This window comes from Panthera uncia, chromosome E1 (assembly GCF_023721935.1).
Source record: "Panthera uncia isolate 11264 chromosome E1, Puncia_PCG_1.0, whole genome shotgun sequence".
NCBI classification, from domain to species: domain Eukaryota; kingdom Metazoa; phylum Chordata; class Mammalia; order Carnivora; family Felidae; genus Panthera; species Panthera uncia.
Window position 1 is genome coordinate 30307189 of NC_064814.1, and position 26828 is coordinate 30334016.

At 50.4% G+C, this 26828-nt stretch overlaps 1 protein-coding gene across 13 annotated transcripts in view; it reads left to right on the forward strand.

Moving 5' to 3' along the window:
* Positions 1-2988: 2988 nt before the first annotated feature.
* Positions 2989-26828, forward strand: part of AKAP1 (A-kinase anchoring protein 1) — a 45070-nt gene continuing 21230 nt past the window's right edge. For 2 of the 13 annotated variants that reach the window (XM_049636481.1, XM_049636491.1), the window contains exons 1-4: positions 15660-15847; positions 17234-17303; positions 22936-23058; positions 23585-25223. In XM_049636481.1, the coding sequence (XP_049492438.1) occupies positions 23609-25223 (1615 nt within the window). In that variant the 5' untranslated portion in view covers positions 15660-15847; positions 17234-17303; positions 22936-23058; positions 23585-23608. Of the gene's footprint in view, positions 3045-15659; positions 15848-17233; positions 17304-17632; positions 17756-22935; positions 23059-23584; positions 25224-26828 lie in introns of those variants that run through there. The other 11 variants (XM_049636485.1, XM_049636487.1, XM_049636488.1 and 8 more) reach the window with 11 other exon arrangements.

Consider the following 26828-nt stretch of genomic DNA (forward strand, 5'->3'; position numbering starts at 1 on the left):
GTATCTTGCACTTTCCCTAGTATTCCAGTTACTCTCCATTTCTTCCTTCATTCCTCCTGTTCTGGAAGGCTTTGCTCATGTGCCCACACACAGGATAGGACTAACACGTTGATCTCATTCAACGCTGCTTTTCTGTCCCTCCTCATAGACACATTCACAGTCTCATCTCCCTCTTCCCCTTTTATTCCTACCAACGCTTTCAGGACATAACTGCCTGGACACCATTCTCTTAGTTTCTTTCCTGTACACATTCCATCCCTCCACCACCACCAGGGCATTCATTGTCTTTCTTTAGAATATCCACTTTTGACGTGATTTTCAATACATATTGGTTTTCCCACCTGGACCACTTCTCTGAGCTCCAGGTTTGCACATACAACTTAACTACTTATTTCCACTTGAATGTCGCAAAAGCAGTATAAACTCAGCGGGTCCAAAGTGAAACCAGTGATTCACTGCCCCCATCTTCCTCGTCTCAGTAAGCTGTACCCCATTTAACATGGTGACTCAAGCCCGAGGAAGCATCATCCATCATTCCCTTTTCCTTACCCCCAACAACATGAGTGAAGTAATCCTCTTGCTACTACTTCCAGAAGATACACCGCATCCAACGCAGCCTCTATATACCCACTGCCATGATTCTTAGCTCAGGCCAGTACCATTTCTCAACTGGCCCACTGAGACTGACACCAGCCTCCCTACTGGTGTCCCTGAGTCTGTACTGGTCTTCCACTCCCTTAACAGCAGTATGTATGTATGTATTTAAATATTATTTTGAGAGAGGGCGCTAAAGCGCAAGGGGGGGAGGGGCAGAGAGAGAATCCCAGCAGGCTCCACATTGTCAGCGGAGGGCCAGTGGAGGGGCTTCAACCCACGGAACCATGAGAACGCTCAACTGAGTCACCCCAGTGCCCCTTTAGCTCCCATAAAAAAAATTTTTTTTTAATGTTTATGTATGTTTGAGAGAGAGAGAGAGAGAGAGAGAGAGAGAGAGAGAGGAGGCGCACGTGCGACCATGAGTGGGGGAGGGGTAGAGAGAGAGAGGGAGACAGAATCCGGGGCAGGCTCCGGGCTGTCAGCACAGAGCCCGACGCTTGAACTCATGAACCGTGAGATCATGACCTGAGCTCAATTTTGACTCTTAACCAACCGAGCTACCCAGGCGCCCCTTCAGTTCCTTTTTAAAAACAGAAATGACATTATATCGCTCTCTACTTAACCTTTTTTAATGGCTTCCCCATCCATTCACTAAATGCCTTTTTATTGAATGCCCTCCATGTGCCATGCTCTCAGTAATGTCTCCTCTTGTGAATAAATGAAGTATATAGTATGTAGACAGTGATAAGTGCTATGAAGAAAAATAAGGGGTGAGGGACAGAGGTGTGTGTGTGTGTGTGTGTGTGTGTGTGTGTGATTACAATTTTAAATAGGGAGACCAGGAAGGTTTCACTGAGACTGAGTAGATGACCATGGAGCAAAGGACTTGTAAGAGGTGAGGGAGTGAGCTCTGCAGAGTGCTGCAGAATATTCAGTTGCAAGGAACAGCAAGTGCAAAGACGCTGAGGTGGCAGCATGCTTGGCTTTGGGGCTGAGCACAGTAGAAGAGAACCCATGCTTTACTATAATTTATAAGCTGATCTAGCTTTCTTATCCTCTCCCCACAAAAAACCCTCCTCCATGTCTGCACTGACCCCAGCCCCCACTATATTCCATCCATACTGATCTTCTCCGTTCACCAAAAGCTGTTTCCTACTTTTGCCTGTGTAGTTGCCTCTGCTGGGAACACTTCCCAATTCTTATTCCCAAATACTATTTGCAAGGCTGGCTCCTTCTTATCTGGTAGGTTTCAGTTTAAATGTTACCTTAGGCCTTCTGGAACCATAAAACTTTGCTGTTTCTTTCCTATTTCAACTTCCTCTTTGTTTCCTTCACAATACTGATGGCAGCATTCAATTGGGATTCATATATGTGTATATATATATCTCTCTATATATGTATATACTTAAAATATATATATATGTATATACTTAAAACTCAATAGGTAAGCGGTATCTCATTGTTATTTAAATTTACATTTTGATCACCAATGAAGATGAAACCTTTCCCAAGTAATTTCACTGGTTGGTTCTTAATATGATCTCCTTTCTAAATTTTGCCCAAATGTTTACTTAAAGTCCCCATGTCTTAAGACTGAGAGCAGGCCTGGCCAGCTGCGACCCCATGCTGTCCACTTGCCTGGTGGCAATTTGTTTTCCCAAGTTTCCTGGCAGTTAGTGACTCATAGTGACCACCGCTTCGTAGTAATTCTTCCAAAAACCAAACCCATTTAGAGGAAAGTGTTTCAGTGCAACATCACCAAGTTGTGAAAAATGGGCAAAAAAGTTGCATTTGAGTAGTGCCAGGTACTCCCCGTTATGCAGTTATTCCTGAGCCATTATTAATGGCCACCTGATTATGTATTACAAAGTACTGACGGTTACGGGAACAAGGGGAGCCCTGCCCCGCTTTGCCAGCGGGCTCTCCAAGACCCGGCAGGCAGATGGTCTAACCGACGCCTCGAGACGGCCCAGAGCCGACGCAGGGGACCCCGCGCTGCCCTCGCAGGGTAGACCGCGGAGGCTCCGCGGCGCCGCCCGAGAGCCAGCCAGGGCTCTTTTCCCAGCCCCGCCGAGATTACAGCTCCTCTCGCGAGAGCCCGAGCGAGGCCGGGCTGCGGGCGGCGGCTGCGGGATGTTGGTGGAGCGCTTTAGACCGCGCCCTCTCTGGCGCAGCTGGGAGACGCGCGGGCGGGAGCGCCAGGCGGCGCGCACGCGCAGGTGAGTGAGGCGGCGCGGGGGCACGAGGGCGGGGGGCGGGGCCTGCGTCGCGCAGCGGGCACGTAGCTGCGCGTTCTCAGTATTTAATGTCTCTGTGTTCCTCCGGCCTGGGCAAGCACGTGGGGGAGCGGCCGCGGCGCAGCGGGGCTGGGCGTCTGGGCCCGGGGGTGGGGGGGCGGCGGCGGCGGCGGGCGAGGACTCTGCCTCCCGACTGTCGCGGAGGACTTGGTGAGTTGGGGCCGCCGGGGCGGCTGGACAGGGGACCACCTGCCAGGGCCCCGAGGGCGGCGCCGTCGGGTGAAGGAGAGTCTAGGGTGCAGGTGCGGTGTGCGACGCGCGCTCCAGGTGTCCCGGAGGCCCGGGGCTGCGGACGCCGAGCGTGTGCGGAGGGGCTCCGGCCCGCCGCCTGCTGTCAAGCAGGCCCTTCTTTCCCTGCCGTCGCCTGCGCGTCCCCTCGCCCTCCCCCGCCACGGTTGTCTGCCCGCGGGCTCCTGCTGACAGATCGCGTGTGCGCGGCTGGGGCCGTGCTCTGCGGCCGCGTGGTGCCCCCCACACGCGTCACCGTCCTCTGGGTCGGTGGTCTCGGACCCGGCGCTCGGGGCACCCCTCTGCGGCTTAACTTTCCCGGAGCGCGCACACCCTCCCGTGAGACAGACCCGAGTGCGTCCCACCCAAGGTCGCCCAGCCCCACACGCGTTTACTTTTCAAAGGTCGTGTGTACCCAAGTCAGCCGGGAGAGGCGGCGGCGGGGCGGGTCGTGGGCAGGGCCAGGTGCTCATAAGGGCGAGGAGGTGCCCCGAGGCCCGCGGGCACCCCTTTCTTCCTCCTGAAGGGCTGGAGTCACTTCGGGAACCTTCCCCAACTTCTGGGCCCCTTTAGCTCGCGCTGGGGTGCTCCCCACGTAGGCCGGGAGGCAGCAAACCCGTGCTGGTAATCTAGCCCCTGAGAGTTCAGTGCGGGGAACCTGGGGAAGAGGCTTGGTTTGTGGAACCGGGAGGATGGGCTAGGACACCGGTGGTGATTGGAACCTTGTTTCGGGGGGAGGGACCGTTCAAACCGAGTTAGGGCCCCCGAAGTCAAAGGCTTGGCGTCTCGAGAGGATTAGCGTTTGCTGCCCCTTCAAAGGGTGTCCGGAGAGGGGGAGGCTGTCCGGCGCTGTGTGCCCGCTGACTTCATGCCCGGGGGCGCGTGGGTCACGTGTCCCACTCCGCCGGCACCCCTCCCCGCTAGGCCCGAGGTTTGGAGGGACCAGGCTAGTTTCGGGGTTACGGGTCAGAATGTGCTAGGGGAGACTGGTCTGAACGCCTCCGGGGCGGGCTCTCACCAGTTCCACAGTTCTGTGCCCGAGGGTACAGTCCGTCCCTATGCCCCTCCTAGTGAGGCTTATGGAAGGAAAGGCGCTGTTGGTAGTGGGCGGTGCCGAACCGAACCGGGAGTGCTGGAAGCTCTGGGCGTTTCGAGATGTTCCTCTCCGGCAGAGATGCCCAGGTTGGCGGGCGCCTTTCTGCCGCACGGCCGCCGCTAACACAAACCCGGTGCTCTTCTCTCCAGGTGTGAGTGGAGGCCGCTGGAGCCGGGTAGAGGGTACGGGCAGAGCAATTAGGTTAAACTGGCTGTCCTCCTCCTACTGAAGGGCAGGGTACTTGGTGTTTAAATTTATCTCTTGCGGGGAAATCTGGGCTGCTGGACACCTAGTATTGTCATATCTGTTGGCTTGCTATCCACTTCCCCACCCCCAACCCCTTTGTGGCAATTACTGATCAAGGAATATCATTCACAAAAAGCTATTAATTCTGGCAACTAGTAACCTTACTGTGCTCTTGTAACCCAGTCCTTCCCAAATTAGTTTTTCTTTTTTTAAACTCTATTCAGAAAGCAAATCTTGGACTCTTAGTAAGCACCACCCATCCCCTTTGCTCTTAAAGGCACAGAGCAGCTTTGAGTTGAGTAGAGGGTATAGCATGAGTAAGACCTGTTATTTGCCCAATTTCTCTGTTCCTGGCATTCAGTGGTTCACCTGCTGATTATTTAAAACTTTCTGAGGGGTGTCTGGCTGGTTCAGTCCACAGAGCATGCGACTCTTGATCTCGGGGTATTGAGTTCCAGCCCCACATTGGGTATTGAGATTACAAAAATAAAAATAAAAAAAGACTTTCTGGGCACTGGAAACAAGTGAAGTTATCTTGGTGGAGGCTTTTGACTTGTGTTGAACTTTAACCTCTTCCACCTCTTAACTAGTTTTGTGGGTTCCTAGGTATATTCTCAGAAGTATGGGTCTAGGTAGTGCAGGTCTTTTGATCCTACAGATGTACAAATCTCTGAAGCTTCAGTGCCTACCTGAATGAAATTGGCTCAATTGTCATGCACATTGCTAGGTGATGGCCCAAAATTTGCTTCGAACTGATTCCCATCTAAGCCCTTGAGTGAGCCATCTCCGAGTCTCTGGAGCCTTTTGTATGAATATCAGTTCCTCCTCCCAACTATTTCTAGGAAGTACTTTCACACTTGGCCACTGCAGGGTGACTGTGTAGGTGTCTGCCTTCAAAGTGGCCTGCTCAGGTGCCAAGTGGATAGATCTCCAGTGTAAGGTTGCTGATCATCAGTATTTTAAAGCAGTTTGTTTTGCTTTATCTGGTGATCCAAATTATTCTTGGGCATCGGACCCAGGCCTTGGCCATGGCCATGGCCATCGTTTGTGGGTGAAGGCTAGTTTTAGTCCTTACAGTGTTCCCTCTCCTCCTAAAGACAGATTGAGATACTATTTGAGACTGGGCACTGTGCCTGGTTCATGATGGCTGTTCGAGCGTTGTTTTTTCCCCTCCAAAAGAATCTGTGAGATTAATGTTAAATTTCTTTTGAATCACTTGGGTGATTTGGATTTTATTAAAAGTACCAACCCCCCCCCCCCCCCCCCCAGCCTCTGACCTAAAAAGTTGGTTGGAAGGAAAACAAATTGGTTTTCCGATACTGTGCTGCCCGCCTCCTGGCTCTAGCCTGCCACATCATGACTTGGTCGAGTGCAGGTTTCAGGGTTTTGAAGAGCAGGCACTCCTTGTGCCTGGCCAGCTGGTGCCTTCTAGCCCATTCTCCCCAGGCCACTCCTTCCTAATCTTCTCTGTGAGTCTAGAAGAGAGGACCTCTCTGTAGCTTGGTCTGTTGTGCTGTTGTGAGGAAGTCAACAGTTTAGCGTATGAGTTAATACCTTCTGCTTGCCATTCTGTTTTCCTCTGCTCTGGGGAGGCAGGGTGCCTCTGAGCCCCTTGTCCCACTGAAATCATGTCCTGCTACTGGAGTTGCCGATCTGCGTGGGATGTATTTTAATCTTTAACTTTGCTTTCTGAAGCAAGTTCTTTTCTCCACAGCCCTTTCTGGTGTAATGCCTCATGCAGGTTTCACCTTTATGATCATTTAACATTAAGTACCCATTGTATGTGGCACTCCACAGAGCCAACCTGCTGGCTCCAATACTGATTTCAAACTTGGGCTGTGGAAAACATGATCAATGACAATATTTTGAGTAGTGACAGAATCTGGCTGGAGAGGTAACTAGTGGGGATGTGGGAACTAAAATTGAGAGGATGCCTTTTCCTTGACAGTTACTGTCTGTGCTGGTAGAGTTACAGGAAAACACTTCCCTAATCCTTTAATCCTCACACCTCTGAGTACAATTGAGGAGGGTGAAGCTGGAGGTCAGTCGGGATTGTTTCAATGGCTAATCAAAATACAAATTGAGGGGTAGAGAAACTGACAAGTGTGGGTTTGCACTTAAATTAGGTTCTCTGGAGGACTTTTGTGAGAAGAACCAAGGAATAGTCAAATCCGTGGGCTTTTCTCCTAATCTTTCTGTTGCTTTCTAAGCAGGTTGTTGCAGTGTGAAGGAGTGTGTGTTATCATGTAGCATTTTGAAGACTGGCTTTCAGTGATAAGTAGCTTTCAAGGAGTTCTTTTCCTTAACTTTCTTTTCCTCCTACTAAATGGTTCTGTCCGAGTCCTGGCCATTTGGCTATTTCTACAGCTTGGTTTGGTAGTTTGCACAAGTTGATAGTAAACATTCTGTACCCATCTGGTAATACTGGCTGGCTGCCTTCACTTAGCTGGGACTTACTGAAGCCCGTGCATTTAGGAACAGAGCAGAGCCCCAGGTGAGTTCTGGAAGTAAAAATGTCTAGTGCTGAGGGCTCACAAGGCTTGTTTCACCACTGGTTTTAGCTGACAAGAGCCCTGGATTGGGGGGTGAGGACTGGGTGCAGCTTTCAGGGCTGAAACCCAGCAGTGGTTCTAGACCTTTCTGGGGTCTCTGTTTCTTCCGCTGGTAAAAGGAGGGTTGGTCAACATCAATAAGAGGTGTTCAGATTCTGCTCCTGGGAGCCCTGGAGTTAGTCTAGAGTGCCTCTGGGCTGCTGCAAGGTGGAGGTGTCTGCAGGATTGTGTATGGGGAGGGCTGTGTTTGGGGTAGGATGCATGGCTCCATGGATAGTATGAGTCAAAGACTAAAAAAAATGCCACAGTCCATTGTTTAAGTGCATCTCGAGTACTTTTTAGATCTAAGGTGCTACTGTGCTAAATATTTTTTTTAAGTTTTTGTTTATTAAGTAATTGCTGCACCCTGCTCGAATTCACGACCCCAACATCTGGAGTCACTGGCATCTGAGCCAGCCAGGTGCCCCTTATTTTTTATTATATCTCTATTCTTATCTCCTAAACTTATCCTTAGGAGAGAGGGTCTAGAGCTGCCTTGTTCTGTGCAGCAGCTACTAGTCATGTGTGCCTGGCTCAATGTAAACTTTTAAGCATTAAATAAAATTAAAAAATCTAAATTATTAAAAATGTGATGTTAGTCTCATTTCAAGTCCTCAGTAGCCTCATGTGGCCAATACTGGACAATAGTGTAGGTCTAGAACATTTTCACCATCACAGAAGTTTCTGTTGGACAGCACTGGTCTTAGTGCTTAATTGCCTCACCTTATAAAGCATCATGTGTTTGGGCTTAGTCCTCTGTAGTCCACAAATCCAACAGCTTTGGTGACAAATTATTTGTCAGTTCTCTCCACGGCATGTTACAAAGCAAGTCCTGGGGGCGCCTGGGTGGCTCAGTCGGTTAAGTGTCCGACTTCGGCTCAGGTCATGATCTCATAGTCCATGAGTTCGAGCCCTATGTCTGGCTCTGTGCTGACAGCTCGGAGCCTGGAGCCTGCTTCAGATTCTGTGTCTCCCTCTCTCTCTCTCCCTCTCCAGCTCATGCTGTGTCTCCGTCTGTCTGTCTGTCTCTCGAAAATGAATAAAAAAGAAGCAAGTCTTGTCTGCCAGTTTGGAGGGCAGTGATCAATTATGAAACAGCTCTAGAGAGGAGCTTAGGAGTCTGGGGATGGAAGCATGAAGCAGGAGGGGCAGAAAGCCCTTTTGGTTTGAGAACTTGTTTATATTATTATCATGAAGGTCCCTGCTGGTTGTCTAAGGCCTGTGCTCACTGTCCTTGTTCTTCAGATGTCAGCAGATTTGCTACTTAGTCCTTCACCCACCTGATGACCTGAGGATTCTGCTGTGTGACCAGTGCTGAACCAGATTTGCAGGCACAAACAAACATCCTTTTCATTCTGCCCCTCCAATCTGTCTGGGGGTTAGGAGACCTGTTTTTACAGAGGGCATTGGGGAGAGTTGGGACACTGGGGGGGTGTTCTGAAGTGTTGGCCTGGGGCTAGCTCTGGGGATTCAGTTTTATTTCCAGATACCCTCTCATCTAATTCTGGGCATGCTTAGTTTGAACCCTGCTAGACTGACCTTTGGCATATGATGTGAGAGCTCTCTTTTCTTGGAGCCAGCCAGAAAGCATAGGGTGCATAACAGGTACTTACTGAGCCCCTACTGTATACCTGGCATCTTAGGAGGGTTTTTTTCAAACTATAGTTGGCCCTTGAACAACATGGGGATTAGGGGGACCAATGGGCAGTGAAAAAATCCATGTATGGGTGGCCTGGGTGGCTCAGTCAGTTAAGTGTCCGACTTTGGTTCAGGTCATGATCTCCCGGCTGGTGAGTTCGAGCCCCATGTCAGGCTCTGTGCTGACAGCTCAGAGCCTGGAACCTGCTTCAGATTCTGTGTCTCCTTCTCTCTCTGACCCTCCCCTGCTCACGCTCTCTCTCTTATAAAAATAAATAAACATTAAAAATTTTTTTAAAAAACTCCATGTATAATTTCTGGCTCCCCAGAAACGGAACTACTAAGAACCTACTGTGTACTGGAACCCTTATGGGAACATAGGTAGTCAGTGAACACATATTTTGTAATATGTATTGTATACTGTATTTTTACAATAAAGTAAGCCAGAAAAGAGCAAATGTTATTAAGAAAATAATAAGAGAGAAAACACAGGGCTGTACTATATCCACAAATCTGCATACAAGTGGATGCATGCTGTTTAAAGCTGTGTTGTTCAAGATCAGGTGTATTCCCTTCTTATTTTATCTCAACCCTATGAGGTTAAGTACTTCTAGTTTGTGTGGGAGGAAACTGAGGCCCTGAGAAAGCTAAGCTGATCCCTGGACCCAGGCTGGTTTGGACTCAGATCAGGGTTCTCTCTCCAGCTCCATGCTTAGAGGCCATTTCTTATTTACTGCCCTGTGATATCCTTCCATCCTCATCCGGAAAATGAAGCTGAGTTTTTAGGAGATTAAAATACTTCATCTCACAAATGGAGTCAGGCTGTTCGGTGTTTTGAGTCCTGTCTGCCTCATTACAGCCCTATGAGGGAGGTATCTGTAATCCATTTCACAGGATATTTTTGTTTTACGGGAAACAAGTTCAGGATCCTACTTTGTCTTTCCAAAATCATGTTTTAGCTCCGAATTATGCAACCGTCCAGTGCCTTAGAGCTGCACGAATAATGACTAAGACAGCCTCGTAGGATAGGCTGCTGTGCCTGAGGGCCTGGAAAGCTGCTCTGAAGGCCACGGTGTAGCTCAGTCACCTGCTTGAAAAGACAACCTTGAAGTCACTCATTCCTTGGCTAATAATAATGTGGCCTGTCAGACCTCACATGGAGGTCATGAGACCCATTCCCTGGCCCTCAACAGGCTGTTGCCTGGGTGTAGCCTGGTCTGTCTCTGTTGGAGGAGGCCACATATCTGCTGGAGCCCAGTCCTCAGCATGCCCACCCCTTTTCCTCCAGCCTCGGCCTGGGACAGTGGATCTGAAGGCCAGTTCAGTCTTCCACGGACCTCCTTCTCATCCCTTCCTCATGTCCCTCCCAAGGGGAAGGAGGTGGAGTGACTTTTGCCACACCCTGATGTGCCTTGGGCTCCGGTGAGAAAAGGCTGTGCTGAGAATAACCTCTTTGCTTTGTCCTTTGACTTTGGTGAGGCCCACCCAGCCAAGCTTGTGCTGTCATGCTATTTTTAGCAGGTGGCATCCTTTGGGAGGGCCAAGTGCATGTGGCTTTGGCTTCAGCAAACAGGCAGGTCCTGTTGCGGACGCTGCTGCTGTCTCCCAGTCAGGGGAGGAAGGAGAATAAAGTCACCGTAGAAACTGTCATGGGTGTGCTTGGGGCAGTGGCTGCCTAAGGGGTCTCTGGGGCTGCCTTTTCTGTTCTGGATCTGTGGCCGATCCTGGGCCAGGCGGGCCTATGACACAGACAGCTCGGGAGCCAAAGAACTCCCTAGTTTTAGGACCCCTTGTTGCCCCAGTGGCCAATATCTCTGGAAATGACATTATGCCATTTTCATGGGAAGTCACCGGACGCAAGAACAGACCTCCACGCAGACACTAAAACTTTGTAAAACTGTGGCTCTGCTGGCAGCCTGATTACTGGTATCCTCTGGCTTAAAAACCAAACCAAAACAAAACATGAGAGGCAGCAGAGCTATGGCCCTCACTAGGAACTCTCACTGGGGAGCCACTGACATCGAAGAGATAGGAAAGAGTTTGATGAAGTTCTGCTCCCCACCACCATCCTGTCTTTCTCCCTATTTTTCTGTTTCTCTTTTCCTCTAACTTGGAGCTGCCAACTCCAGCCCATCTATCTTTTTCTGATTAAGAAAGCTTCGAGCCGTATAAGGCCCTCTGTTGCCTATGGTTTATGTTGGCTGGAGACCGAGGTTGTTTTTGCAGAGTCTGATTCACAGAAGTGGCAAGGGTGTGCGCACGCATCCATTCCCATCCGCTCCCCAGGGGCCGGACTGACTTCTTGGAACAGATTCATCTGAGGGGGGTGGGGGGGGGGGAGAGTCAGGGCCTAGCAGTGGCTCTCAGGCTAATGAGTGGTGTGACCTCAGGGTTTCCTGGCAAATGCGTTAGTCGAGAACTCCAAGTAGAAAGCGGGCCCCTGTTGGACTCACGCGGTGTATACCTGCTGTGCTACGAGCCACAGAGGCACCCTGTTTCCGAAACGATTCTAGGATTCGCTTCTATTGAGAAACTACAGGGGCACCTGGATGGCTCAGTTGGAAGAGAGTGCGACTCTGGATCTTGAGGTTGTGAGTTTGAGTCCCATGTCGGGTGTAGAGAGTATTCAGTAAGTAAACCTTTAAAAATAAAATTCAAAACTGCATCAGTCAAAAAGAAAAAAAAGAAAGAAAGAAATTACTGCCCCTTGGCTCCTTGGGCAAGCCGGTTCCCCTCTCTGCAGAAAGTTCAGTGAGCCTGTTCCCTCCAGGTTTGTGACCTTCGGCACGGCTTCTGCTCAGCGATGGCAGAGAGCGATTTCTCTGGCAGCAGCCCTCCGACCTCATCTTTACCTCCCCTTCTTGCCGTCGCTCGAGTCAGCCAAGTTTGTTCCTGCCTTAGTACTCTGGCACGTGTTCTCCCTGCCTGGAACTTTCTCCCCCTCTCCCTTTTGTCCTCCCAGATCTCAGCACGGCTGCCCCTCACTGTTCCAGCACCCCTGCCATCTCTTTGGAGAGGCATGCCCTGACCGTTCTTGTAGAGATCCCTCTCTTTCGGGCACATTTCACCCAGCGTTTCTCAACCTGGGTCCCTTATCTAAACTATAGAACGCAGAACATGACTTTCTTAACTGTGTCCCAGCTAGTCCCCTTCCAGATGCATAGGAGTAAAGTTAATTCATTACATACAGGGGTGCTTGGGGTTCCCTTCTCCGAACGCCCTTGGGAGAGGCCGCGCAGTTTTATCCCATTGGGTGGCTGCATCTTTGCGGTGTCTTATCTGAAATGTGACTCCTTACCTCTCCTTCCACCACTGCTGCCACCACCTCCCCCACACCCCTCTCCTGTGGAACCTGGCTCATGGGGGGAATTAAAGTCTGTTTTTAAATGGCTAGCCCTGGGGCACCTGGGTGGCTCCATTGGTTAAGCATCAGACTCTTGATTTCAGCTCAGGTCATGATCTCAGGGTTGGTGAGATCAAGACTTGTGTTGGGCTCTGCGCTGACAGCACAAGCCTGCTTGTGATTCACTCTCTCCCTGCCCCTCTGCTTGTGCATTCCCTCCTCCCTCCCTCCCTCCCTCTCTCTCTCCCTCCCTCCCTCCCTCCCTCTCTCTCAAAAATGAATGAATGCATAGCCCCGAGGGGTGCTGCTACCTGATGCTGGCTAGACCTCAGTTGGGTGGGGGAACCAGATACCTTGGTTCGGAAGAGTCTTACCATCAGTAGGCCCCTGCTCTTTGTGCTTACTGCTGTTATGTCATCAGGGTGGTGGGGGTCTCTGAAGCGGAACTGGCATCAATTATGGGAAAATCAAAGCATTACAAGTTTGTACATAGATGAGTTGACACTACGCATTTGTTCTGCTTCACAAGAATCCTAAAGCCCCAGGGGCGCCTGGGTGGCTCAGTCGGTTAAGCCTCCGACTTCGGCTCAGGTCATGATCTCGTGGTCCGTGAGTTCGAGCCCCGCATCGGGCTCTGTGCTGACAGCTCAGAGCCTGGAGCCTGTTTCAGATTCTGTGTCTCCCTCTCTCTGACCCTCCCCTGTTCATGCTGTGTCTCTCTCTGTCTCAAAAATAAATAAAACGTTTAAAAAAAAATTTTTTTTAAAAGAATCCTAAAGCCCTGTGGTAATAGAGCATTCCTTGCTATCTAACAGCTAATAATGTATTTTTTGTTTGTTTTATCAAAGCATTACTTATAGAAAGATTTGACTTTTAACTATACACAGGGTTTGAAAGAACAGTCCTTTGCCCTGAGTGCTTCCTGACCTGCCCTCTTGTCTAGAGACAGCTGCCCTCGATTCTTCTAGGTGTCTTTCCTGCCATTTACACCTGTATTTCTAAATAGTGTGCTTTTCCGGGGCGCCTGGGTGGCGCAGTCGGTTAAGCGTCCGACTTCAGCCAGGTCACGATCTCGCGGTCCGTGAGTTCGAGCCCCGCGTCGGGCTCTGGGCTGATGGCTCGGAGCCTGGAGCCTGTTTCCAATTCTGTGTCTCCCTCTCTCTCTCTCTGCCCCTCCCCCGTTCATGCTCTGTCTCTCTCTGTCCCAAAAATAAATAAAAAACGTTGAAAAAAAAATTTAAATAGTGTGCTTTTCCTTTCTTTCCTTCCTTCCTTTTTAAAAATATTATTTGACTTGTTTTTCTACTCTGGAAGGCAAGGACTTGGCTCATTCCTGCACTTTCTTTCTCCTCTTCTTGGTACAGAGGTAGCACAACTTCTAGTCAAGTGTCTATTAAGAGTGCACGTTGTGATATAAATATTGCTTACGGCTGCCCAGTTCTTGGTGTTCCATATTTCCTTTCTTGTGTCCTCCCCGCCCCTCATTAATTTCCCATGTTTCTTGAGCCTCGTTTTTTGTGTCTCCCCAGTTCTCCGACTCCCCTGGGCCTTGGCCCTTGCTGTCGGAGCGCCTCTTTGTGCTTCAGCATGCCAGGTTCTCAGCTTGTGTTGCTCCCGGGAAGCACCTCTGTGCCCGGCTCTGCTTCCCCTTCATCCTGGGAATCCATTCTTTCCTTTGGTTGTGTTGCTTTGTGGGTGGGTGCCCCCTCCTTTCTTGATTTACTCCCTTGTCTTCCAGTAGCTTGCTGAGGAAGAGTGGGGGAAGGTAGGCAGGCAGCAAGAAGGAAGCTGATTCATGCACACGTCCCTTTGAAGGCATGGATGTGGGGTGTGGCTGAAGATGGGACAGTTGGTAGAGAGTCAGCAGAGACAACGAGGCGCCCAGACCCCTTCCACCATGCCAGCAGAAGCTCTGGCTTCACTTTGTGGAATAGTTTAAGCGAGAGGGGATCTGGATTTGAGCATCACGTAATGATGAAAATGGGTATTGAATGAAAGTTTGCACATTGAATGGGACAAGCCAGGCCCCCTTGGCTCTCACAGTGCTGGCATTCAGGCTCCTAACCTCTCCTCTCCCACCCCAGGACATGAGAACATTCCAATCTGTGGAAACTGGCAGCCTAATTCCTGTTTGCTGTCCAACCAGGATACTTGCTTGACCCTTGGACCAAGGTCGTCAGTTGGTCAGTGGCAGAGGGTAGCAGCAACAGACCCATTGAAGAAGAAGGTTATTGGTTTTTTTTTCTTTCCTCAAGAGAAACTGTGAAAGACTTGAAAATGCCTCAAAAGTGCGTTTGATTCATTTCTGTATCCCACTATGGTGTGTACCCTGTAGCTGCCCATAAATACTTGTTGAATAGAAGTGACTTTAGGCCTTTATATGATTTCTGAGTTGGTCATATTCTACTGTCTGCTGTTTGGAAAATCCTTGTCTTTCCATTGCTCTGCCTACCTGAGGTGGTGGTGTGAAGGACTTTTTCTTTTTAAAAAAATTTTTTTTAACATTTATTCATTTTTGAGAGTGAGAGAGACAGAGCACGAGCAGGGGAGGGCAGAGAGAGAGAGGGAGACACTGAATCCGAAGCACGCCCCAGGCTCCCAGCTGTCAGTGCAGAGCCCGACACGGGGCTTGAACTCACCGTGAGATCGTGACCTGAGACGAAGTCGGACACTCAACTGACTGAGCCTTCTAGGTACCCCTTTTCTGATTCCTTTTGAAGGAATCTTTATTAGCTTTTTTGAGTAAGCTTGTTGTCGGAGCACAACTTCATACCTTTTGGGCAGTCTCGGGTAGTGTTCTGTGGTCATGGGTGGGAATTCTGCGTACCTGGGAACACTTCCCTGCACCTGTTTTATCACTGTCCTCAGAAATGTCAGAATTTACTGGTAAAGCGTGCTGGTTGCCAAGAGCTGGGGAGGAGGGGCAGGATGGAGGTAGCATAGTCGTTATTAAGGTTTTTGAAAACCACATTCTTGCCTCCCAGATGAAGCAATGTGAAGACCTTTGTAGAAAATACTGACTTTTCCCCTCCCCTTTTTCAGTTGAAGCCTAATGAGACTGGACCTGTCAGGAGTGTTTGGTCAGCAGAGGGAGGGAGACTGGGCATTTCACTTTTGTGTGGAGTTCTCGCTCTCTCGCTCTCTCCCCTCCCTCCCTCCCTCCCCCCCCCCTTTTTTTTCTTTTTTCCACCAAGTTTTCCAAATTGAGAGTTCCTTTAATTTGTAACTGAACTGGAGGAGGACCAGCTCTTAATCGGAGATCATGTCCGGAGATAGGATTTTTCACTTCTGGCTCTTACCTGGAGCTGGTGGGACTTGGCTCTGGGTCTCCACAACTGGAGACCCAGCTGGAGAAGGCTTCACTGAGCAGGTACTCCCACCCAGACGGTACTGGGTTAAGGTCAAGCCTCCAGTCTCCTGGAGAGCAGCTGGGGAAGTGTCCTGTGACTTTTTGGCCAATTGGTCTGTCTAGAACAGGGAGTAGGGCTGGTCTGGCCACAGTGGCCCACCTGGCTGCTCTGTGGGGCCATCACAATGAAGGGTGTGGGGGACAGTACGGGGCAGGACCTCATAGCCCCACTGTGAGCTAATTGGGAATCTTTAGGGTGCCAACATGAGTCACAGCTCACACGGGCCCCCTACGGATGAAGGCAACAACCCCTTGAACATCAGGACTGGGCTGAGATCAACATCCCTGAGGCATGGCTCTGACACTCTGATTCCTGGGCCCCAGCCATGCTGCTAAGTGCGAGTGGCCCAGCCTACCACCATCCCCCATCCTCAGTAGCAGCCCCAGACACTGCCCATCAAGGTAGGCATTGGCTGTCACAGTATTTCTCTAGCTCTCATGTTTGCTTTGGGGCTTCTGGGAGTACCCTCTAGGACTACGCGTCCAGTAGGTAGCTACCAGCTTGCTGTATGTGGCTATTTAAATTTAATATTAAATAAAATTTAGAGTTCAGTTTGTTATGTTGATCGCATTTCGAGTGCTCAGCCCCCTGTGACAAAGTAGCTGCCAATATTGGACTGTAGTTGTCACTTGGGGAACACCCAGGCCTTTGCCTTTTGTGACCTGTTCTGCTTTGGCCATGTTGCAGCTGCTGCAACTTGTTCCCATTGCCTTGACAGTAAAGGTCAGACTCCTTTTGTCTGGCCTCTACCAGCTCTTCAGCTTTGGCTTCCAGGACTTCTGCTCTCTCTGGGACTTGCTGTTCCCTTCCACCCCCAAAGGCATCTTGGGTTTAGAATCTTAATTTATGTCATTAATGCAGTGTTGCAACCTTAGAAAATTCCGGCCACCTTTGGGACGGCCTTCTCGGGGTTCTGTTTGCCCACTTCTGAAATTGGGCTCAGCGTGTGCAGGTGTGTGTGTGTGTGTGTGTGTGTGTGTGTGTGTGTGTGTGTGAGAGAGAGAGAGAGAGAGAGAGAGAGAGAGAGAGAGAGAGAGAGAAATTCTTCAGTATGCACTGTGAGCTTCTGGTGGACAGAAGCTTTTTCTTGCAACTTAAACATATTTATGTGTGAATTATTACGTGAATGTAAGTATATAACTTCAACCTTGTAAGGAATTAGGTAAACACATGCTGTAGAAATCAAGAGGCCCTCTTGGTGGTCTTGCAAAGACCTCTGTGTGTGTGTGGTCTTCCTCTAGCAAACTGGGGGGAGGGGTGAGGGGGGTGGCCCTGACCTTGACCGTGCCCACAACCTGCTGTTGTGCTCTGAATGCAGTGGCAGCAGGTGCTGGGCTTCAGGTTCAGGGTCACGTAACTACTCCCTGTCCTTTGAAGACTCCCTCCCCCTCACCCCCGCCCCCCTCCTTCAAGGGGAAAAGCCCCTCAGCAACAACTTGATGTGCTGGGCATTCTTCTAGGGATGGAGTGTCTTGAACACCTGGGGGACCGTCTTTGATAATGTGAACATATAACCTTGGAATAATGGAAATGTTCAGATTTCAACCTAGGGGGTATATAAAAGTCTGCTCAGAATGCCGAGTGGATGTGGCTTCACTGACCAGGTCCAGGTCCAGGTCCACTCTGGCTTGATAGCCACTTGGCTCCTAAGTGATTGTTTTGTGATCAACTTTCCCATCAATTAATTACACACAACTCCTTTTTCCACAATAACTGTAGCCAAATGGGCTTAGTCACTGGGACCAACACTGTTTGTACTCTTCCCAGAAGTTTGTTTTCTTGTTTAGCAGAAGGCTCTAGACTGCAGTAACCGAGTTGGTCATCGGTGCTGGGAGTGAGGCCATTACTTCTCCAGAGGTAAGCTTTTCTGAGAAGCTGCAGTTTCCTCTGGGAGAAAGGAATCATTTTAAGGATTTTATTTTTTATTTTATTATTTTTAATGTTTGTTTATTTTTAATTTTTTGTCATGTTTTTATTTTATTTTTGAGAGAGAGAATGCAAATGGGTTAGGGGCAGAGAGAGAGGGAGACAGAATCGGAAGCAGGCTCCAGGCTCTGAGCTGTCAGCACAGAGCCCGACGCGGGGCTCGAACTCAAATACGGTGAGATCATGACCTGAGCCAAAGTTGGATGCTTAACTGCCTGTGCCACCCAGGCACCCCGATTTTTATTTTATTTTTTTTTAAGTGATCTCCACAACCCAGTATGGGGCTTAAACTTACAACCCTGGGACTGAGAGTTGCATCCTCCACCAACTGAGCCAGCTAGACGCCCCAGGAAAGGAAGCCATTTAGAACCTGGACTGAGCAGGTGAATGCTAAGGCCTTGTAGGGCCGAGACACGTGCGCCTTCAGCTCTGTGTGACCACTGGGCAAGCAGCCAGCGTGCATCTATTCCCGGGCAAATGGACCTGCTAAAAATAAGCAGGCAGCTATTTAATTCCAACAGATTCAAAATAGCCAATTCTCCTCCCCACCACCCCTCAGGCAGGGCTCTGCATCTTTCTGCAAGGCTTTCCTTTGGCTTGCCTGAGTGTCTGGGGCCTCTGGAGGGGGAGACCATGGGGGAGAAGGCTGCTTTCAGTTAGTTTGTGCGTGTGAAGGCTTTTAGACCTGCAGTGTTAAATGCCACTTATGTCTTGAGAAGTTCAGCTTTTTTACAGAAAACAACAAAAACAAAACAAAACCAGGGCAAGGAGAGCAACTCGAGAGTGTGTTCCCAGAAAAGGAAGGTAGCAGAGAGCCTCGTAAGGCTGAAGTGTGCACACTTGTGCGTGTGGGCATATGTGTGTATGCACATGTGAGGGCGGCCCTGTCTGAGAATTCGGGAAAGGCTGCCGCGTCTTCCGGCACCCGTCTAGGCCTCTCCAACGGTGTAAAGCAGGGAAAATGGCATCCTACCGATTCACAAGAAGTCTGTTTGGGGTGAGAGTGGCTCACAGAGGACTCTTGGAAGTGAAGGGCTGAGGAAATGAGGAACTCCTCTTGACTGGTGGGAAGTGGGGCTTTGGTCACCCGGTGATCCCTGTGAGTCCCCTCCCGGTAGCGGTGCCTTCAGTGAGTCCCAGCTAGGCTCCTCTGGGTGGGGTGGCTGCTGATCCCCCGGGCCCTTGGCTCTGTTCTTGGTGGAGATGATTAATATCTCTAATCACAGTCCCCAGGTGGCAAGGGAAAAATAAACCAGGCGTGCCTTCTCCTGTCTGGGGATATCACACCTCTTTTCTCAAGTTGCTGCAGCATTTCAGTTGGGCAGTTCCTGTGTCCTGGAGATTTCATGGAGACAAGGGCTTTTCCTGGGTACTGGGTTAGACATGGGGGGGGGGTGGTGGTGGGCAGTAACTGGTGGGCGCTGGGGATCCAGGTGGGGCATTCAGTATTCATGGGTTGGGTGACATAGCCTCAGGGGACCAGTGTTAAACACCTTCTAGGGAGTCCTACTGACACAATAGCAGGAGGCATCTGGCTTGGAAATGGTGCAGAAACTTCTGAGCTGTGATTAGGTGAGTAGCTATAGTTGACTGTCTGGGGGGAGCTGTGGATGATAGGTTTGGGGTCTCAGCCCCAGTCGGTGGGGAACAAGCAGGACGGGGAAGGTTAGGTGTACAAGCGTTAGAGGTGTTCTGGCAAGCTGCAGAGCAGTGTTGTGTTCCCAGGTGCAGGTCTCTGTGTTTAGCGTAAGCTAGGCTGGGAACAGAAGGGACGAAATGGGGACTAGGGGATAGTGACATGGGGGAGCCAGAGTCTGAGTTGTGGTGTGGATCAACTAGGGTGCCTGGCCAAAGCAGGCTGAGAGTGTATGCTTGAGTGTGGGCCTCTGCTTCTAGCCAGTTCCTGGGATCTCTGGAGGCGGGGCAGGGGTCAACTGCTGGACCCTTGAGATCAACTTCTAGTACCAAAGGGTTGGAGGCATCTCCCAGAGAGGGTGCGTACAAGCAGGAGGAGGGCCAAAGAGAGGAGAGAGAATCCCAAGGAGGCCCTGTGCTGACTCGGGCTCAATCCCATGAACTGTGAGACCGTGACCTGAGCTGAAATCAAGAGTTAGACGTCTAATTGAGCCACCCAGCTGTTTTTAGAGACGGTTTGTATCTTGGTTAGCAACTCCCTCCTTACACACACACACCCCATACTGAGTTTGGCTTTGGGCCCTTGATCTGTAAAACAGGGAAACTGCCCTCTGTGGGTTAATTTTTAGGATTCTTCATCTTCCTCTCTACCCCATTCCATGTAATCTTGTTCCTGAGATCAGAGAATTGGTAGAAGACTGTGGGAATCACAACTATAAAACCCTGTAGAAATGGGATTGCCTAGTTAATAAGGAATCAGAACCTAAATTGACTGCCAAGAAGAGAACTTGGGTTCAGACCCCAGCCACACTTTCCATTGCGTGTGACCTGGTGGGTGGGACTGACAGTAGGCCATGTGGTAGGCATATTCCCTTATCCTGAGAGCATCCTTCCCCCATGACCTCTATTCCTTCTCAGATTTTATTTATTTTTATGTGGAAGACATTGAATACAAAGCAAATAGCCTGTATGTAATTTGCCACTTTTTCAGGGGCGAGCACATTGTTCCAGAACAGTGGTTCTCTGACTTGAGTGTACATTGGAATCATCTGGGTTAAAAGAAAAAGAAACACCTGGTGCCCTGATCTGACCCTCAGAGATACGGATTTAATTGATTTGGGTGCCACCTTGGCCTTGGGAATTTAAAAGCTTCCCAAGTGATGCTAATGTGCCACTAAGTTGGAGAACTGCTGAGAGAGAAATTTCAAAATCTCTCTCCCTGGAAGGAAGACTATATTGGCAGATAAGAAAAAAACCTAAAAAACCGAAAAGCTATCAGAACTAATAAAAGATTTCAGTAAGGTTGTAGGATGCAGGGTCAATGTACAAAACCTTCGCCACCCTTCCAGCCTAGAGGCTTGGTGTGTGTCTTTCCTGGTTTGCCTATAGGGTTGTCTGGGCACAGACGGCACACACAAGTGGTGTCCGGGTTTGACCTTGTGTCTCACAGCAGTGTTTCCATGTCCGTACATGAGATCCCCTTCTCTATGACTGGCATGTCCACGAATTCTGCAGTGTGTTTAGCAGTGATTCCCCAAGAATTGTTTCAAATGATGCCCCAGTGACCATTATATAGACCTCTGTGCAGAGCTGTTTTTATTCTTTTTTTTTTTTTTTTTTTTTTAAGAGAAGATTGCAGGGGATGCCTGGGTGTCTCGGTTAAGCACCCAACTCTTGATTTTGGCTCAGGTTATGATTTCACGGTTTGTGAGATTGAGCCCCATGTCAGGCTCCATGCTGATAGCACAGAGCCTGCTTGGGATTCTCTCTCCCCCTCTCTCTGCCTGCATGCTCACACACTGTCTCTGTCTCCCTCTTTCTCTCTCTTTCTCTCCAAAATAAATAAGCTTTAAAAAAAAAGATTTCAGGTGTGGTGTTTTTAGGTCATAGGAGGTATGGTCATAACTTTTTTTTTTATGTTTATTTATATTTGAGAGAGGGAGACAGAGACAGAATCTGAAGCAGGCTCAAGGCTCTGAACCGTCAGTATAGAGCCTGATGTGGGGCTTGAACTCATGAGAGATAGTGAGGTCATAACCTGAGCCAAAGTTAGACACTCAACGGACTGAGCCACCTAGGCACCCCTTAACCTTTTAAGAGCAGTATGAACTTCCCCTCCTTGGCCCATACATTGCCTCATTCTCTTAAGACATGAGTGGGTTTCCAGACTTAATGTGGAGTAGAACCTGAGTTCCAGTCCTTGGTTATATGATTTTGAACCTTTAAGTTTTTTTTTTTTTAACTTTAAGTTTATTTATTTATTTTGAGAGGGGGAGAGAGAATACCAAGCAGGCTTCGCACTGTCAGCACAGAGCCTGTGGTAGGGCTCAAACTCGGGAACCGTGAGATCATGACCTGAGCTGAAAACCAGAGTTGGATGCTTAACTGACTGAGCCACCAGGTTCCCCTAAGTTTTTATTTAATCTCTACACCCATCGTGGGGCTCAAACTCCCAACCCTGAGATCAAGAGTACCGTGCTCCGCCAGTTGAACTAGCCAGGTGACCCTGCATGGAGCTATTTATTTTTTAATTTTTTAAATTAAAAAAAATTTTTTTAATGTTTATTTTTGAGGGAGAGAGACAGAGCGCGAGTGGGGGAGGAGCAGAGAGAAGGAGACACAGAATCCGAAACAGTCCTGAGGCTCCAAGCTGTCAGCACAGGGCTTGAACTCACAAGCTGTGTGATTATGACCTGAGCCAAAGTCAGAAGCTTAACTGACTGAGCCACCCAGGTGGCTTTATTTTTTAATTTTTAACGTTTATTTATTTTTGAGTGAGAGAGGGAGACACAGAATCAGAAGCATGCTCCAAGCTCTGAGCTGTCAGCACAGAGCCTGACATGGGGCTCGAACTCACAAATGGTGAGATCATGACCTGAGCCGAGGTCGGATGCTCAACCGCCTGAGCCACCCAGGTACCCCTACATTGAGCTATTTTAACCTTGATGATGGCAATACCTTCCAAACCAGGTGGTTGAAGATTGAGTGATGCAAGGGAGAGTATCTAGTGAGGTTCTGTGTTTGAATGTGAAGCTGTAAGGAACATCACTGAAGCTTCTGCCTGGAGGGATTCATGGGGTCTTCCGAGTGTGGCCACTGCTTAGCTTCTGCTTTGTGTTTTCTAATCCCATGGATTTACTTCAGATATTAGCAAGAAGGTTTATGGCTTTCCCCACCCTCTCACTTTGGGGCTGAAGATGTTTCCCAGTGTTCCTTCACAAACTGTAATGTGGTTGTGAATCCCCCGGGGGTCTTGTTAAAATGCAGCTAGTCATTCAGGTCTGGGCTGGGGTTGCCTTTGTAGCAGGTTCCCAGGTGATGCTCGGTGTTTCTGGCCCATAGACTGCACTTGAAGAAGTAAGGTCCTACAGCAGTGGCCCCCAGCCTCCACTGAACTTTAGAACCACCTGGGAACCGTGTGCTCTGGTTTTGCCAGAGACCATTAACATAATTAAACCAGGAAGAGTTGTTAAAGCCTTTACACTTGTCTCTGCAACAAAGCTCAAACCCAAATTAAGGTATAATTCACCGTATCAGTGGAGGAGTTTTGGTTTTAAGACGTCTTGTGATTTTTGCAGACAGAATAAAATTTACTGGCATGGGAGGTACTGAGTCATAAGCATTCTGGAATAAGTCTGTCACATACCTCTAAAGAGAGCTAACCCTGCTTTGCATAGCACTTAATACATAGCTAATCTTCATATCAACCATCGTTTATGAGATGTGTCCCCGTCTTATGATGAAGAAAACGAAGAAAACTGAGGTTCCTATCTCCTTTACACGTCTACCACCTTCTTCTGTCTAGGCCCTTATCATCTCTCCTGGCCTGGATCCAACTGACTTAGGTCTCCAGGTTCCTGTCACTTGATATGCTGTTTATCCTACTCCCAGAATCACCTGGTAACAGTTTGGTGTATGTGCCTTGCAGACCTCTGCTGGTTCTCTGTTGCCTACAGGATAAAATCCAGACTCCACAGTGAGGCCCCAGAACCCTCATCGAGTCCACTAAGCAACTTGATTCTTCAAGCATGACCTGTATCTCCATGCCACTGTATGTTTTGCTGGTCTCTTACCCTGGAGCAACCCCCTCATCCTTTTGAAATCTTCTTCATCCTTTGCTCCAGCTCCCTCTTGCTACATAACGGTTTCATTGACTCATGATTTTGTGGGTGCATGTGCGGGACATACATACATGTGAATTTCAACAGGCATTTAAAAATACTCCAACGTCATCTGAATGGATAAGTGTTCCGGGAGTTTAGGGAACTAAAACACTAGACACACTATCCCCTTGGGGGAGCATAGAATTTGGCATTGAGGAGTGATGCAGGAAGGGATTTGGGCCCAAGAGAAGGCTTGTCTTGTTTCAAGGGAGCGTGCTCAGGAGGAGGGAGCAGAAGGGGGCATCTCTCCCTGCCCACCTGCCTCCAGTGGATCACACATAGGGTGTGAGCAGGAGGAGGGATGTCACTTACAGAGGCAGGGAGAGGGAGAGAGAGTAGCTGGTTGTCTTTCCTGTGCAGTGGTATCAGGATCCCCCTACCTGGCTCTCATCGCATCTCTCTCCTCCTCTCCAGGTATCATTTCTTCAGGCCTCCAGGATGGCCATCCAGTTCCGTTCACTTTTCCCCTTGGCATTGCCTGGAATGTTAGCACTCCTCGGCTGGTGGTGGTTTTTCTCTCGTAAAAAGCATGTCAGCAGCCAGGACAGACAGGTGGAGGCCAGCGCTGTGGAGCTGAGGGCTGGCCATGCCATCAAAGAGCCACTCCCCATGGAGGACCCCCATCCTGGAGTAGCATCCATGCCCCCCAGCATTGCGCTGCCCGCGGAAAAAGAGCTGTCCACCTTGAGCAAGCCTCCCGCCGAGCCCCCAGCCTTGCTGCGGGCACATCCAGCCTGTCGCAGGTCAGAGTCCTCAGGCAGCCTTCCTAACAGCACAGAAGTGAGATTTCGACCGGGAACACGCAGAGATGACAGTACAAAGGTGGAACTAGCCCTGACGGGTGATGAAGAAGCCAAGTCCATTCCTCCTGAGTGTCCCCTTCTGACCCCAAAAGGTGTTCCTTTCCCCCGCGAAGCGGCTGAGGTGTGCAAGCAAGAGTCCCCGTTCAGTGGGCCGGCGGGGCGGGGTGGGCAGGGCCAGGCTGCGGCCCCCCAAGAGAAGCCAAGAGAGACGGGTGGGGCGGAAGGCACTGGCGACGCGGTGTCAGCAGAAAATGTGCCGGAAGAGAGTGTGTTGTGCCGGGAGCGTGGCTCTGAATTGCAGACCAGCAAGTTGCCCACCCTGGCTCCCTTGGGAGGTGCGGGGGAGAAGGGGATTGGCCGCCCGCCACAGGCCGAGGAGGACGCAGCGGGGCAGCTGCTGAGCAGCCTCGTGGGGTCGGCTCACGTGGAGCTGACGGAGGACGGCGAGCCGCCGGTGCCTCGGGCCAGTGGCAGAGCCTGTGACGCACACCGCACAGGAGAGCCGGGCACAGGGGGTGCCGCGGAGCAGAATGAGAAGATTGAGCAGGCTGCCTACCAGATCATCTCCAAAGTGATCTTGGAGGCGACCGAAGAGGTGCTGGCCACCACCATGGGCAGGATCGCAGGTCGGGTGTATCAGGCTTCGGCCGGGCAGCTGCACGGGCAGAAGGAGGAGAGCCGCGCCCCAGCCTGCCAGAAAACCACCCCAGGGCAAGAGGCCGAGGAGCCAGCTCCGGCCGCCGTTGAGGCAGAGGCGGCCTCGCGCGTGTCCGTGTCAGAGTCAGACGCCGCCCTCCTGTTGCCAGGCCCGCCCGCGGAGGACCTGCCACCACCAAAGACCTACGCGAGCTGCCTGAGCAGCCCTCTGTCCAGCCCCAGCAAGGACAAGAAGCCAAAGAACTCTGCACACCACATCTCCCTGGCCCCCTGCCCACTGCCTGCCGTCCCCCAGGGGGAGTTGCTAGATGGGGCACGTGTCCTGGTGGAAGATACCGGATGTGTCACCTGCACCTCTGACAGCAGCCAGAATGTCCCTTCAGTGGTCTCTGAGCAGTGCTCAGATTCCATCAGCGCTTCAGGGCTTGAAGACTTGTGCACGGACACCAACTCAAGCCCCAGGGACAAGGCCATCACCCCGCTGCTGCCAGAAAGTACTGTGCCCTTCAGCAATGGGGTGCTGAAGGGGGAGCTATCTGACTTGGGGAATGAGGATGGATGGACCGCGGATGCGGAAGCAGATCATTCGGGAGGTAGGAGGGTCTTGGGCGTCCCTCACCTAGAGGATGGGGTGGCCGGGTGTCTGTTTGGTGGCCAAAGGCTGCTGGTCTGCCTCCCTCTGCTGCTTCTGCAGTAAGAATGCTCTTCGACTCTGTGTCCCGGCTGGCCTGCAGAAGGTTGGGGTGCAGCGCAGCAGTGGTGGGTAACTGAGAAGTTGGGCTGCCCTGAGCCCCCCAAAGCCCCAGGAGCTGTAACTTGGTTCGGCAGCCAGGGACCCTCCCTAGTCCTCCTGAAGGAGCCAGCTCAAAGTTGGTTTCGCTGATTAACCTCAGCGTGCCTCTTTTCTCTCTTTTAAACCAACCTCTTAAAGGTTTTTGTAATGGAGAGGCCTCCTTAGCTTAATTCCAAAGTACCAAGAGTGGGTGTGAGCTTTTTTTTTTTTTTTTTGAATGGTTGATTTCCTTTTAATCATGTGCTTGTTCCCATGTCTTCACCTGCCTTCCTTCTCCAGAAGCTCTTACCGGGTAAGTGCCCAGGGAGCGGCCACGGCTTTGACATTGCGGGAGGCTCTCGCTTTCCTGCCTTGTCTCCACTGTTCCTCGGCACAGAGCCCTCCACCATTTCCTTTCCGTGCGGCCGCAGCTCCACCCCGGGAAGGAGGGGCACTTTGGTAACCAAGTATCCACTGGGTTTTTCAAGTGCTGACCCCAGCGTAGACAGTTCAGACCGCTAACTTACAGGTCAGCAGCTCCTGACCCTGGTTTTGCAGCCACCCTGGGGTATTTTCATTTATCTCCCGGAAAGAGGCCATGAAGATCCCCTCCCCCGTGGGGGTCTCTGATCTGCTTGCCCTGGAGCCAGTCCCTACCCTCTCTGCTCCAGGCAGGTTGGGGGTCTTTGCTGGGAGTTTTACTACTTGCAGCAGGACTTTCATCATAGCACATTTTTGTCACCTTTGACACTGCTGATTTATGTACCTCTAAAGGAAAAAACTCCTCATTGTGATCATGAGTGTACAAGGCCAGAGACTGTAAGATGCATCCTAACATCAGGGATGTTAAAATCGTTTGTTTGTTTGCTTGTTTGTTTAATAAGAAAGATCTTAAAGTGGGTAAACAATTTTTTTTTTTTTTTTTAAGAATAAAGGAATTTCCCTTTGTCTGCTGGCCCTCGGCCAAATTAACAGGCCTGCCAGCCGTGTCATGCCACCTCTAGATTGACTGGCGGCTACTCTGCTGCGGTGAAGGCCTCATGTTTAGGCCTTTTGGAAGAGAAGGCGGTGATGGGGCGTGGTGATGGTGGGGAAGTGTGGGGACAACAGATTCGAACTTGGCGGTACCATTTGCCCAGCACTCCATTGTGCGCAGCACAGGCTCCCGCCTCCCCCACATCTGCACCTTGGTGCACGGCCCTCCCTGTGCGTGAGGAAGTTGAGGCTGAGCGGGGCTGGGACCACCAGCTAAGGAAGCTGGCCTGTGAGCACAGCCTGCTGGAGTCCTGTGTGGTCTGAGCCACCTCTGGGTGTCCTTGGGGTGGCCGGTATCAGCCAGTCCTGTTTTGTTCGGGAGAGGCTGGAGCCCCTGATGTTGAAGGATGAAGTCCCTTTCAAGGTGATTCTTCCTTAGCTGGGAATGGAA